General features: G+C 37.0%; 2 protein-coding genes across 3 annotated transcripts in view; one reads left to right on the top strand and one right to left on the bottom strand.

Moving 5' to 3' along the window:
• The first annotated feature begins 252 nt into the window (after positions 1-252).
• Positions 253-7,218, top strand: hspa13 (heat shock protein 70 family, member 13). Its single transcript, XM_082179736.1, has 5 exons — positions 253-404; positions 1,021-1,361; positions 1,436-1,649; positions 4,170-4,337; positions 5,448-7,218. The coding sequence occupies exons 1-5, from the start codon at positions 380-382 to the stop codon at positions 6,014-6,016; spliced, it is 1,317 nt and encodes a 438-aa protein (XP_082035862.1). The 5' UTR covers positions 253-379; the 3' UTR covers positions 6,017-7,218.
• The window catches only part of gdpd5b (glycerophosphodiester phosphodiesterase domain containing 5b), a 48,690-nt gene continuing 40,087 nt past the window's right edge, over positions 7,210-15,812 (bottom strand). Inside the window, exons 12-17 of one of the 2 annotated variants that reach the window (XR_014208647.1) lie at positions 14,883-15,040; positions 14,393-14,540; positions 13,993-14,075; positions 11,002-11,114; positions 9,356-9,574; positions 7,210-8,406 (exon numbers count right to left, since the gene is read on the bottom strand). Coding sequence is in view for 1 of the 2 variants with exons in the window: in XM_082179720.1 (XP_082035846.1) it covers positions 8,339-8,406; positions 11,002-11,114; positions 13,993-14,075; positions 14,393-14,540; positions 14,883-15,040 (570 nt within the window). In the remaining variant the exon portion in view is untranslated. The remainder of the gene's footprint in view (positions 8,407-9,355; positions 9,575-11,001; positions 11,115-13,992; positions 14,076-14,392; positions 14,541-14,882; positions 15,041-15,812) is intronic. The other variant, XM_082179720.1, reaches the window with a different exon arrangement.

Below are 15,812 nucleotides of genomic sequence, written 5' to 3'. Positions count from 1 at the left end.
GATTGGATTTAAATGTATTATTATTGTTATTGTTGTTATTATTATAACCATTATTTGTTTGTTTGTACCATGCATACTTAAAAACGCCCTTATTTTCTTATTTATTTCTATTTATAATTAAACGCACTGACTTCCTTTAAATTCCCATGGTTCGAACAGGAAATTGTGCAAAAGTCCGCTTGCGTTTTGCATTTTGGGAAATGTAGTTTACAACATAGATAATTCCACTCACTTTGTAACCATGACTCTGATGACTAAAACTACAACTCCCAAAGCTCAACAGCTCGTATTAGGTTGACGTGTATGTGTTCGTACTGTCGGCGCAGAAACTGAATGAACATCTCTTGTACAGTTATCCATAACATATTGTGTTGGAGACATGGCGGGAGAAATGTCCATAATAGGTAAGTGTTAGTTTGAACTAATGTACCCGGCAAGATACATGTCAAATTTAACCGAAGAAACCTTCGTGTGCGTTAGCCGTTAGCTAGAAACCGAACTGACGCATCTGGGATGACAGTCCCAAATAACTGACTGTGTACGTGGATAACTAGATTGATTTCAACCAAATCGGACAGTTAGTCTTGTCTAGCGTGAGACAAAGTAGTCAGACTCAAACATAAGCGGATTTTATACGCAATTTATAGATAACAGCTGACTTTTGTTCTTTATATTACAGTTGTTACAGCAGCTGTGTCTCAAAACCTAGTTAGCTAGACAGCATTTTGGGCTTCAGGAATATTGTTTAACGTTAGATAGGCACCCTACCAAACGGCATCATTGTCTTTGCCATGTTTTATTTTTCTACATGCTATGTTTTTGGACATATACCATGTTATCCTTTGTAATGCTTATGAACGGCATATCCATATGGTAACCAATAGGGTCTATGGTATAACAAAATTATCATGCTATTGCCATCTGATACTGTACCACAATACGTTTTTGTTAGAGAGCTCATTGCCTGATTTCACCATTCTTTTCTTTTCATCAGCCATATATATTTGTATGTCCCTACAGGTTCTGTCATCCTGGCTTTATTCCTAGCAGGATATCTGGGACAGCAATACCTGCCTCCTCCGAAGCCCAGGGTCATTGGGTTAGATCTTGGGACCACGTTCTGCTCGGTGGGAGTGTTTCACCCCGGCACAGGCGATATTGAGGTTATTGAAGATGACAAAGGTCGCAAAAGCATCCCGAGTGTGGTGTCGTTCACCCCTACCGGCGTCTTTTCTGGACATGAGGCCCAGGAATTGTCTGACACAAATCCTCAAAACACAATCTACGATGCCAAGAGATTTATAGGGAAGATTTTTGACCAAGAGACTTTAGAGAGAGAGAGTGCACGATACCCGTTTAAGGTACGCATTTCACGTGTTACATTCATTCATTACTCTTGCAGTATCTCTGACATTTTCTTTTTACTATTTTACAGGTGATGTTCAACAATGGGAGTGCAGAATTCTTAGTCTCTACAAACAGCACCTTTACAGTTACTCCTGAATTCATCGGATCCCGTCTCCTCCTCAAAATGAGAAAGATGGCGGAGAAGCAACTGGGAGTTCCTATTACTAAAGCCATCATATCAGTACCGGCAGAGTTTGATGAGAGGCAAAGAAACTACACCATCAGAGCTGCTAACCTAGCTGGTCAGTTTACTGCTCACTTCTTAAAGTGTCATGAAACTAAAAATAATGAAAATAAATAAATTGCGGCATTCCACACAAAAAACGCTCTCATGCGCGCTCCGCATATTGTTACAGTCACTATATCTCCCATGTATTTGTAGTCAAACTCCAGCTCTTAACACATCGCGGGGAAAATGCAAACAGCACTTTTTAGTTACTGAGGGAACATACACGTACAACACATCATGTGCCTGAAGGACAACAACACTGCTGAACAGGCAGAGGTGAAGGAACAGCGCTGAACCGGTCTTTTGGGATATTTGAATTAGGGGTGTGCGATATCACAATTTTTGATCGTGGATGATTAAAATGTCTCCACGATCTGCTTTTGGAGAAATTTCGTAGTATCGTGTTACAGTGCATTCTATCAGTTCAGTTCTGGCGCCTCTGTCTCAACATACTGTACAATGCGACGTACATTCACATCACATTAACGTGGAGTTACACTCACAGGATTCTGCAATTCACAAAAATGTATTATTTGCATGTGCTTTAAAGCCTTGCCGGTTAAACACTTAATTGTCGTGCTGATGCGCTGCTCTAACATGCTCTTTTCTGAGCTCGCACAACCGAAGCGCACAGGCACTAAAAGCCTGTCAAACAGCACCTGGTTACTGGACTAAGTTATCTTTCGAGTCTTATTGGGTTAATACTGTCAAATACACACAAAGTTTACATAACCGCAGTTGGTTGTGTCTAAAGTGAAAGCAAACATTTGAGAGAAAATCGTCTGCATGTCATATGCATGTATATTAGATGCGTACCGGTCTTAAAGTGACAGTAGCCTAATAGTAAACATGCTGCCGCTTGTCCTTAAAAGGATAGTTCACCCAAAAATGAAAATTCTGGACACGGTATCCATGCCGGAATGTGTCCATACACGGTGTCCGTGATGGAATGTGTCCGATGTCCGTGCCAAAATGTGTCCGTGTCCGTGCTTGAATGTGTCTGGTGCCGGTGTCGTGCCGAAAAGTAATGGTCCGCCGAAAATGTATTGCCGTCCGTGGCAACCGTCTTGGTCGACTAAAGTACTGAAATTTTCGACTAAAAATTACGTTAGGAAAAAAACCTGTTAAATTAATTAGCTGCGCACTGTAGGCTACTTGGTAGCCTTGTTGTCCGCCTAAATTAATTATAAATAAACATAGAAAACTAGTAGGCTATTTGCAGTATATTAAATCGTTTTTGACCTAATTATTTTGCACTGAAATGAGTCTGACACACGAGTCCGTCGGCTCTGACAGCGTTGGCTTTACATGATGACGATCGCTCTGATTGGTTTTAGGTCTATCCAATTGCACCCAGAGGCATTTGAGTGACGTCCGTTGGATGTCCCTTTGGAAATGAGTTATTAATGAAGCTTTGCCAGACCATAACTCAGTTACTACTGAGAATGGTCTGGTTTTAACCTGACTAGATCAAGAGCAGAAACGAAATAAAGTGAATAACTGCAAAAGCAATAAAGCAAACCTTCTAGTAGCCTACTTTCTTCAATCTGTCTCTCTTCTCCAGTGGGTTGGGCTAATCCAAAAGAAGTTAAAACAAGGGGGGGTGTTCTGAAGACAGACTGTTACCTGTAAAATAGGGGTGCTCTGAAAACACCCCCATTAGCAATTAGTGCTTTCCACCTGATGAAATGAGCGCGGCAAAACGAATGAAATGAACGTGGCAAAAAATCGACCAATCAGAATTTTGGTCGAGCCAGAACGTATCGACCAATAATTGACTAATCGACTGTGAGATTACAGCCCTATGTGCCGGAATGTGTCCGGACACAGTGCCGGAATGTCTCCGTTCGGGTGTCTGTGCCGGAATGTGTCCGATGTCCATGCTGGAATGTGTCAGTGCCGAAATCGTGATTTTCCTGAAAAAAATTGTGATATGATATTTTTGCAATATCACCCACTCCTAATTTGAATTCTCTGCTGTAATGCGATCTCATGCATAAGACACCGCATTAATTGGATTTAACAAGTTCATTCTTATGAATAATGCAGAGAAAAGCTCAGAAACTGCTGAAGTTAATTTCATACTGTCCAGCCACGGCAGCCAATCACCAGTCCAAATTAAACGCATATAGGCTACCTCACTTTTCGTGACGTTGGTACAACTTTTTGTGATTGTCACTGGTTTGGAACACACCAGCTTATTCATAACATTAATCCTAACATATTCATACTAAAAGCTAAAAAAACTTATATTTTGGCCTTTAACATCTGAAAAAATGTGCTTTAGGGTTTCATGACCGTTTCAGGTGTGGTCACATTTGATATTGTTCTCCAATTTCTTCCATTCATCTCTACGCTATTGACAATGGATCTTTTTTTTGCACACAAAATTTAGCTTATGTCACCACACCTTGTGTGACAGTGACCGCTTACTTAGGTCTTTCTATTGAAATTAGCCTGTTGATAATGTTCTGGTTAAAATCTATAACAGTTCAATGATCAATCACTGTGCATCTCTTTTTTTTTTATCCAGGGCTGGACATTCTGCGGGTGATCAACGAGCCCACGGCGGCAGCAATGGCTTATGGACTGCATAAGGCAGAAGTGTTTAATGTGCTAGTGGTGGATCTTGGAGGAGGAACACTAGATGTGTCACTTCTCAATAAGCAGGGTGGCATGTTCCTCACCAGAGCAATGGCAGGTGAGTCGGATTGTGATTGACATTATAAATGTGTCAGCACAGAGATTTTACTGTGGTAGATATATATATATATGTGGCTATTAATGGGCAGGATTACTTTTTGTTACTTGCTTAAGTGTGTATGTACAGTTGTCAGGGCACAACTGGGGGAAGCTTAATTATTTTATTTTAACTTTAATGTTTTTTTGCACTTATACCACACTTATTCATTTAATTATGAATTATACACGTGAGGATTTTTCTGTTGTTGGGGGTGTTTATATGAATGTATGTCTGAAAAGAACGGTCTCAGAAAAATTTCCATGGCATTTTCTTTTCATCCTACCTCTGTATAATACCTAATACAGTGGTTTATAAGCCCACTGCTTTTCCATAAGCTCCACCTACTGCCAAACAGTGAATTTGCATTTTCATTCAGCTAGTCTGCCTTTTTGCTCAGACCAACTATATATGAGATGCATAATAATAAAAAATTTAGACTTATACCTTTTTTTTTTCTTTTTTTTTTTATGTTTTAAAAATGTTTTACTCTTAGTGACTTGCGTATCTACTGAGACGGCAGCCAATGAGTGTGAGGATTGTCTCTGACGTTTAGTGAAACATTTCTTCATGGCGAAATCTAATTATTGAGGGGGGCGACACATACCACTTGAAAACACTTTCTATAGAAAACTGTTCGTTCTATAGAAAATCTCATGTGGGTGTATTGAATATTGCTTTTTACTTAGTTGTATTGTACTTAATGTCAGAATTAAATTAAAAGGTCATGGAAATTTCTAGTCAATACAAGTTTTTTCTAGTTCTGCTCAGTTCTACAATATTTTTTGCCTGGTTATGTTTTGTGAGTGTTATTTCTATAAAATTAAAATTACTGGAAATTCATTGTCTAGAATATGGAGGTTGGTGCCCTGGTTATGAACTTTTATTTTACATACACATTTTTCCCCAGGCTCAGTGGTTTGACCTCAATGGGTATTTAGGTTGCAAGGTTTTGGGTAATACTCTCACTGAAACCTCACTGACATTTAACACGCATGGAAATGATGCCACATCAGGTGCACAAGCCTCATCCTGTTTCAGCACGTGATTAACATGTTTTTATCTCCATAGGTAATAACAAGCTTGGAGGGCAGGACTTCACCCAGCGTTTGTTGCAGTTCTCCATGGAGCGAGTGCGGCAGCAGTACGGCGTGCCCCCTACTCTTAAAGAAGACATCCACCTTCTCCGACAGGCTGTCGAGGCCGCCAAACTCAACCTCACCCAGGACTCTCAAGTTCATCTCCGAGTTCCTCTTCACCTGCAGACAACAGGAGAGAATGGAGCACAAGAGGAAAAAGTCCTGTTTCAGGAGAAGCTGACGCGGGAACTTTTCGAGGAGCTCAATGCAGATCTCTTCCAGAAGATTCTGGCACCCATTGAGACTGTCCTCATAGAGGGCCATCTAGAGAAAGAGGAGGTGGATGAGATTGTCCTGGTCGGAGGATCTACGAGGATCCCCCGCATTAGACAGCTCATCAGTCAGTACTTTGGGAAGGACCCGAACACCTCCGTGGACCCTGACCTGGCCGTGGTGACCGGGGTGGCCATTCAGGCAGGCATCATGGGCGGCTCTTGGCCTCTCCAGGTCAGCGCAATTGAAATTCCCAACAGGCACCTTCGCAAGACCAACTTCAGCTGATTGGTCGAGAGACTTGAACTGCTGCTTGGGCATTTGTCACATGACTGATCTGTGCCAACAAGCCAAAAACTGGTTAAACGACATGTTTAATGTCTTTGCTTCCTCAAATGCATTAGCTTTGCGATGAATCGGGCCAAACGCAATGAGCATTTGTTCTTAATGTCTGGAGTTTTTTGCCCAAATCACAATTTGTATGTTTATCTTCTGAACAGATGCAGAGTATTTATTTAGATCTTCATCATATAAATAGCATTGAGAGAATGTTTTTCTCCTGTTATCCCGAGCGAGTGTCTGCTTGGGACAATATCGATTAGTTTGTTGCCATCTGTGTGCCTAACTGGTACTAACTGTGCAATAAGTCTTTTCCAACTGGTTTTGGCAGGTTTAATGATGTTGTATTCAGGGAAGCAGCTGTTTGTATATAACTGAATAATCATTCCAGTCTCAGCTATTTATTTATTTATTTTGCAGAGGCTAGCTATCTTAACAGCTAGCTGTTTCTGTCTGCTGGAGTTTTGCTTGTGCCTTTTTATTATTTCCACATTTAAATGTGTTTGATAGATTAAGCATAGTCTGATTATTTTATTTTAAAAGACTTGTCTTTTTATGCAAGTTTGTTCTGTTTTTCTAATAGAGTTAAATATTAGTCTTGTAGTAAACAGTAACTGCCAACTGTTAAATATAAAACATAAAAAAATGTACCAGCATGACCAATGTGGGATTACGTTCAAGAAATATTCAAACTGAAACTTTTTAGAATATAAGTGAATTAAAAGATTTAATTAAAATATATATTTCATGCTTAAAGTTTCACATTCTATTTTTTCTGTCCATATATGAAGTATATTTAACCTTATGGACAAAAAAAAAAAAGCGAAACAATTTTTTTGTGTGTTTGCCTGTTCTGTTTACGTAATACTAAATACTCAATATTGGAGGTGAAAATCAATAATGCAAAGTGTGAACTTAAGTTTATTGCACTTTACATATGTCAGAGTCCAGAACACAGTAAATAAGTCAAAAGAGAAGTGTTATGATACATTTATCAGCGTGAATGCATATCCAAACATTTCCTGTAACTGTTCAAAATATTGAATTATTATAATTCTATTTTTGTAAAAGTCCTGTACCATTTCATGTGTGTCATTAAAATCCTTTAACTTTTGCTACTGTGCAAAGAAATACAAACACTGTAAAATCTGCAGAGTTTTTTATTTTTTATTGACTGACCTCTGAAACACATCATAAAAACATCAACCAGCACAATCGTCCAGCCCCCGTCCTCTGTGTGACAGCACAACCACTGTAAACAATGTCACATCTCACATTTACAATATTAAGTCTGGGGTCAGGGCACCTCAGCAACAGGAAGCCCTGTACAAAGTGTTCAATACATGAAAAGCTACTTAAACAAGAGGGTTGAGGCTAAAATTATAATTTAATAGTTTAAAAAATAAAAGTCACTTAACAACATTCAAACACTTTTTATTATAGGACAGTGTCCAAGTAATATTGCACTGCATCGAAACTCCAAGCCAGCTTTCCTTATAAACAGTGTTCAACTACAGCCTAAACTAAACTATAACTTTAACTTTTGGTTTCTGTAATCCCCCATTCCAAACTAATGAGGGGATTATTTAGTTTTTCTTAAATCAAACCACAGGTATGTATGCAGAACACGTGCCTAAATGTTCCATGTATTCTGGCATCATACCGACCAAGATGATAAGGCTGGGTGATTTCCTCTCAAAATGACAACTGAACCACATGCTAAATAGGTGGAATATCAAACACGGTAAATATCACTGGAGGGCTAAAGGCAGGCACTCTGTAAACACCTGTTAATTCTACAAAATTTACAACCGTTTGAACAGAAGGCATCATTAGACTGTGAATATCACATCAAATCAAGGTCTAGAAAAAAAAAAAAAGCTGGCATTATATACGTTATACTCCACGTTGGCTGGCTATGGAAGATTAGAAAAAAATAAAATCCCCAAAAACCGATAGATAAAATCCACTATATTATCACAGGCATGCTTGCAATACGAAGCAAGTAACAGGCATTCCAGCATCCTCAAGCGTTACGTGGGGGAAGAGGCCACAGATTTGGTAATAGTCAGAAAAACCACACTTCATACTTCTCTTTGTTGTCCAGAATTTAGAATGAGCAACTTAGCGGAAGGAAAAACAAAACTGTACAAGAGTCCCATCATCACCAGTAGACTAAGAGTTAAGTCAGTAGTCAGTTCAGAGGATACACCACAAGTTGGTTCAGGATGTGATGCATGTTTTTCGCTCCATGAGTCAATGAGCAACACCTTAATTGGTGTAGTAGTTAAATCCATTTTCCATGTATGGTTCATCGCTGCTGACTCCGTTGCTCACCTCTGTGGAAAAAGATGAAAGAAGGCTATAAAAATAAAGTTTAACATATAGGACGTTTGCAAGACAATGCAAAATCGCGAACCGAGGACCTTTAAACACACTTGAGACACACCGGCTCTGTTCCAAACCTTAGTGAGCTGCCTACGTAGTCTGCATTTTATGAGGCATCAGGTGTGCTTCTTTTTCAACCTTATGTCAGTTGGTATTACGAAGAAGTAGTTTTTCACTCAAAATAACATTTATTCACTTTTAGTCAAGGTTAGATGTCATCACTTTTATTCAACAATATCAATATAACTAAAATTTAACATTTTACTCAATATTGTGTTTTTGTGCTGATTTGTTTATCAGCTTAGCTGGATGCTAACATCAGAAGTCTCTCATATTCAGACAAAATTGAGGGAAACAATTTTTCATTCAGTACGTTTACTCAGTAAATCAATAGAAACTGATCAAATTAAAAGACATTTATAATGTTACAAGAGATTTCTATTTTAAATAATTGATTTTTTTTTTTTTTTTTACTTTCTATTCATCAAAGAATCCTGAAAAAGATCTATCAAATCTTTTTTTAATATCACAGCGATTTCTGAGAAACACGGTTGATATTTAAAATCGACACCCAAACAAACACATACACAAACAAATATTCACAAAATTGCTTAGTTGTTGATTTAAATTTTCAACAGCATTTTGCAGAAATCGCTTACTACACCTTTAAGCAGCACAACTGTTTTCAACATTGATATTAAAAAGAAATGTTCCTTAAATCACCAAGTCAGCATATTAGAAGGATTGCTAATGGTTCAAGTGAGGTTCAACATAATAATAATGCTTTATTAGAAGGTACAGCTGCCTATGTAGTTTGCACACTTGGAACAGAGTTGCTGGTGATTGTAGATGTTCTTTTTGAATTCCACACATCTGAATGATCCTCCCCCTCATACTCACCATACGCAGGCCACAGTTACCCTGGCCAGTGATGCTACAGATCATTCAGTCTGTGGGATGTCAGCGGAGTATGGATTGATGGATGGATGAATGGATGCAGGAAGAGACAGGAGGGAGAGGGGAAGGATTCGGGAAAGAGATGGAATGGGATGAAGGGATGCGGAGACATACAGTAGTGGAAGACTCAAACCCAGGAGGTGGACAGCTACTGTGGCTGACCTTAAAAACACACAGAGGCATGCGAACACCGTTGGGACACATGCACACACAAAGCTAATCCAAAAATACAAATGCATGCAACATGTGTACAGTTAACCGGACATTAACCCTGTGTAAAGGCTGACATTTGATTTGTTTATGGAACATTATTTATTGAATATTTAGACAAAAGATTGCAAGTGTTTTTTGATTGAGTATCTTATTTCATGCACCAGGCTGTTATGGCTCATATAATATGATAAAGGATAATAGGGAAAAATCACCTCAGACCCAAACTGAGCAAAAATAAGCAATTTCGTGCAGTTGCTGATGTTTATATGGGCTAAACGTAAGATGAAATTCTGACAGCTTGTAATGTAAATCAATGAGATCTTTTATAACAGTATCCACCTTATTTAGCAACGCGGAAATAAGCGATTTTTAAACTGCTAAAATAACTGGAAGTGGATGACACTGGAAGCCTCACACATTCAAAATGGCTACTCTTGCGTTAAAACATAAGATGGATAGTAGATTACCTACATAAAATGAATATAAATATCAGCTGTCACTGTAGTTTTGTTCTGTTATGAGGGGCAAAACATATAATGCAATGCAATACTAAGATGACAGATGTACAACTGAACATTCCTCCTTAAAAGCCTGATGTATTTGATACTCTCTTAACATGATTTTTCTAAAACTTTTGTTTTTATTGCTAGAGTAAGAGTGTTATTCAGAGCAGCTGAAAGGTTTGTTTGAGATGCGCCCTCTACTGTACAGATGTGAATTTGCATTTCCTTCAGCCTGAGGTTTATTCATGTCACTTTTGGTGTGAAAGGGCGCAATACTTTAAAACACATTACTTTAAAAAGCAACTTTCCCCAACACTGTTTATTTATATATTTTTAATCTGCAATTCAATTTACTTTATCTATGGACAAGTCAACTAACATAATTATTTAACTACAGTGTAACTTCTTCAGGTTTAAGTTCTTTCTCATTCAGCTCTTTGGACTTTCTCCTGGTTCGTTCCTAACGTTCCTGGCGACGTTATAGTTTTCTTGCTGTAACTTGGGCCTCAACATGAGTTTCTAGCCATTTATCAAATGTTTTACTCACTCTATATTATAATTAATAGTGAATCCCTTCAGTTTTGAGTCACAAGATGGTGCTAATGAGCTTGGTGGTGTGAAAAGCAAGACATTGAGGAGTAATAAATGAGACATTAAATAAAAGTAAATGTTGCACCAGTATTTTGCCATGTGAAATATCTAGTTTAACAGTCATTATTACACATTTTGTTTGCCCAATAAGCTCTTTCTCACACACACACACACACACACACACACACACACACACACACACACACACACACACACACACACACACACACACACACACGCAGTATGAGAAATGCCAACAGGAGGTGTTTTGGTGGCTCTTACCAGAGAAGATGAGCTTCTCCTTCATGATGTTGACATCTCTGCTGGATCTCCTGACAGCTGCGCTCAGCATGATCTGCTCTGGATTGTAGCTACGCATCCCACTCATTCTCCACCTGTGATCACGTGCACACACAAACACACACGTACACAAACCGCCCTTAGTGACCGTAGCCAAACAGAGAATGCGTTGTTACAGCTGACTCTGCTAATAAAACATTCATTTTTGATTTATAATCCCAGTGTTGACAATCAAATTAACTCATGAATCTCAAGGTGATTTATTAACGTAATTGGTAGACACTAAGATATGGTACAATGCATTTATATACCGTTCAAAAGTTTGGGGTAAGTAAAAAATGTATACTTTTATTCAGCAATGTTGCATTAAATCGATCAAAATTGACAGTAAAGCCAATGTTAATGTTATATAGATTTTATATTTCAAAGAGTCCTGAAAAAACTGTTTCATGGTTTCCACAAAAATATTTAGTTGTTGTTTTCAACACTGATAATAATAAGAAATGTTCCTTGAGAAGAAAAGAATCATATCAGAATGATCTCTGAAGGATCATGTGACGTAATGATGCTGAAAATTCAGCTTTGCCATCACAGGAAGAAATTACAATATAATTATATTAAAATAGAAAACAGTTCTTTTAAATTGTAATAACATTGAACAATATTACAATTTTTACTGTATGTTTGATCAAATTAATGCAGCCCTGGTGAGCATAAGAGACTTCTTTCAAAAACATTTCGAAAAAATCTTACCGACCCCCAAATATTTGAATGCAAGTGTATGAATAATTCACTAAACTCTTAAGACTTAGATTTTTGTATGAACCAAAAACAAGCATGTTAATCTATAATGACCATCTGTTATACAAAGTATGGTTTTTTTCCTGATAATATCCAACACCATCTGTCACAACTGACATTTTGGCTGTGTTGTTGGCTCAAAAACAAGACAATCAGATTTAAACCATATGACCGGTATAGATGACCTTAAAATATAAAAGTAATTTTTGGGGGGGGAAATACTTCTCTGCAACAGTAGAAAATGACTCTTGCAGAAATAAAAGCATCTAAACGTAACTGTCAGTCATTTGTGATTGTTGCTCATCCAGTATAGGAGGTGACTGAGCATCATAGCAAAATCCTACAGTGTATTTCCTGTATAAACCTGAATTAAATATGAATTATATGTTAAGTGATAAAGTGTAATCATGTGGGCTGAGGTTTAGTGAGAAGAGTTAGTAGTAGCATTGACAAAATCCAGGTCAAACAAAAGATCCAGGCAGATAGATTGAAACAGAGAAAGAAGGGCAAGAAAGGGAGATATACACTGGCAGCATGGGCCAACAGTGCTGACCCAATTACCTGATTATGTGATAGCTGAGAGATGCCAGAATGCAGCAGAGAAGAGGAGCATGCACATCAGGCAGAGAGCAAGAAGGAGAGGAGGAGAGGTGGAAGAAAGGGGTAAAAGAAAGGGAGAGAATCAAGAGGTCAGTTCAGAAAAGCAGATGCAAATGTCACAATGGCAAGCGCAGCAAACGTGGAGGATCCAGAGCCCCACAAAACACTGAGTTCTCATTTCACACATTAACCAGTGATGCTGATCTGGAACATTAAATATCATAATGAAAAATAACTGCTGAGTATGCTAAACATCCAATACAACATCAATGCAAACACATTTTCTTCTTATTTATTCTTCTTTCCTTCTCTCTAACCATGGTTCAGGATGCATTCATATTTTGTTTGTCTGTAACGAAGCTGCAACACAATTTGATTGTGTGAAACAATCGAAACAAAGTGATGTAATGTATGTGTACTAGAATTTACAATCTTAAGAATGACTTTAAACAACTTTTAGCTTTCATTACTACAACATTCAAAGTCATATTTTCTTTTAGACTAAAACTGTAATGTTTGGGTGAATTTAAGCAGTAAAAAACTGCAAGTTCATACTGAACATAAATTTGAAAATATCTCTTTAGTAGTAAAAACTAAATATTTATATGCAAAATACTCTAACGTTCTATAAACATTAATATTTCTATTTGCTAATATTGTATTGCTCGTAATGTAGATGAGATTGAAAGGATTTAAACTGAGATGAATATTTAATATTTTATTAAAGTATGTTAGTGTATAGTATGTGTTGGAAATTTGGAAAGAAGTCCTAAGATATTGTTAGTGTTAACTAAAACTAAATGTATATATATATATATATATATAAAATGTTTTCATTAGTTGGAAAAAAGCTAAATAAAATAAATATATAAATATGTGATAAATGGAAATGAGAAATGTTGCCTTGACAACTAACTGAAATTATTTATTTATAAATACTAAAGTTAAATACAAATACACACACACACACACACACACACACACACACACACACACACACACACACACACACACACACACACACACACACACACACACACACACACACACACACACACATATATAAACTTGACTAAAAAAGACAAATAAAATGATTATTAAAACTTCAACAAAATGAAAAAGAAAAATGAAAATCTAAAAAATAAAAGCCAATTCAGTATATTAATAAATACCTTAAAGGGATACTCCACCGAAAAATGAAAATTCTGTCATCATATACTAATTTCTTTTTTTTGCTGAACAGAAAGGAAGATATCTAGAAGAATGTGAGTAACCAGACAGTTTTAGATACCATTGACTTCCATAGTATATTTTTTTCCTACTATGGAAGTCAATGGTATCTAAAACTGTCTGGTTACTCACATTCTTCTAGATATCTTCCTTTCTGTTCAGCAGAAGAAAGAAATTCATACAGGTTTGAAACAACATGAGGGTGAGTATATGATGACAGAATTTTCATTTTAAAGTGGAGTATCCCTTTAACAGGATATATATAATACTAAAATAATTATTTTCAATAGTACATAATTCCTATAATCTACAGCATACCATGTCAAACAAGTGAACACTTACTTCTGGAATATAAATATTCCCAGAACTACAGCAAAGGAAATGAGATCAGTGGAGATCCATATCAAGCAGTACTCATCTGGAGTCTGGAAAGACACAAATGCTAGTGAGGCACACACACACACCACTAGATGGTGCAAGGGAAATTGTGCAATGCATATAAAACATGCTCCTGAATATTATATTGCATGAGATAATTTTATCAATATATATTATATACAAAATATGTCATTCACTCAATTAACATATTTAGTATATTTGTTTTATATTCTAGTAAAAATAAATAAATAAGCAAAATAAATTGAATAAAGCAGTATGCTTTTATTTTGAATAAAGGCCAGAGCAGCAGATGTTGACCAATTATATTTCTAATCCATTGCCTAATGAGGAGGAGGGTTTGTACCATGAGCCAGAGCGGATAGTGCACCTTCCTCAGCACCTGCGGGGCTTCAGAGGAGACGGACGACACCCCACTGCACCACAGCAGAGAATACAGCCACGGGGCGTTCACCGAATACAGAGTCAGACTGATGTTGTTCTCATTATACAGCCTATTCAAATAAACACAGATTTTACACACTTGACTGGGGACTAAAAGCCTATTCACACCAACTGCAACATATTTTTGTCAATCTCTTATTTTCACTGTGCTTGTTTGTTGTTGCTATGGCTTTTTATGTTGAATTAAGATGTGAGCAACAAGCTTACAAGCTAAATTGTGGCCTGGAATAGCAACATTGGCTATAATATAGCTTGAGTTTGGCTGAACAACTGCATTTCCGTTACATTACACTTGTGCAGACACTGCAGCTTTTGTTCCCAAACTGTCCCTTATCGTGTAATGTGGATGTTGTAAGTGAGACCAGGTGTTTGTAAGTAGGGCAGAGGCCTACCGGACGTCCTGCACAGAGGCCTGGTTGTAGCGCAGCAGGACCCTGCTGATGTCTTTGTGATGGAGTGTGTTGAGGGGCAGCTTCTGTACTGAGGTCTGCTGTAAACCTGGAGCAACCTGCCTCACCATCTCCCTGTTACTGTCCACCGTCCACATCACCTACATACACAAAACAGTTACTGTATTAACCCTGTGAAGCCTGACATATAAAGTAATAGTCAGAAAAATCTAATTATAAATGAAAAAAGTATCATGAATAAGATTTAATATTATATAAATTATGATATAGGACAATATGGAACTTGTATTCAAGGAGGGGAAAATATATATTCAGAGGCCCAAATTGAGCAAAACATATTTTGCTGATATTTTTATGCACAAAAAAGTAAGATGAATTTCTGATAGATTTTAATGTAAATCAATGAGATCTTTATAACAGTATAGCAGATTACATACAAAAATTGCATATAAATATCAGTTGTCACTCTATATTATCCAAAAAAATGTCTTTGATGATGATATTTAAATGCTTCCTTTTTTATGATCAAAGCTCTGTTGATTTATTGTATGGGGCAAAACATATAATGCATTGTATCATATTTGATACTCGTATTTTAAGATTTTTCAAAACATTTTGTATAAATAATCATCCTGAATCATCAGTGTTCATCTTAAAATATTACTTACAATATAAAAGTTATTATTATGTTAACTTTATAAAAATCAGTTAAGAGTTCACAGCAAAAACATTTTTACAATTATATTAAAAGGCTTTTAGCTTGCTGAAAAAAGTATAAACTATCAATCAGATGACAGCAGGCATGTAGCGGATTGTGTAAAACAGGTGTTTCCGCAAAGTTATGATCATGTTGATAATTTAGGCCTTAGAAATTTGCTTATCAAATATGATATAGTAGGCTTTATAAGGTTT

The sequence above is a fragment of the Leuciscus leuciscus genome, assembly GCF_965113295.1.
Source record: "Leuciscus leuciscus genome assembly, chromosome: 9".
Taxonomy (NCBI): Eukaryota; Metazoa; Chordata; class Actinopteri; order Cypriniformes; family Leuciscidae; genus Leuciscus; species Leuciscus leuciscus.
This window is presented reverse-complemented; position numbering and strand designations above follow the sequence as displayed.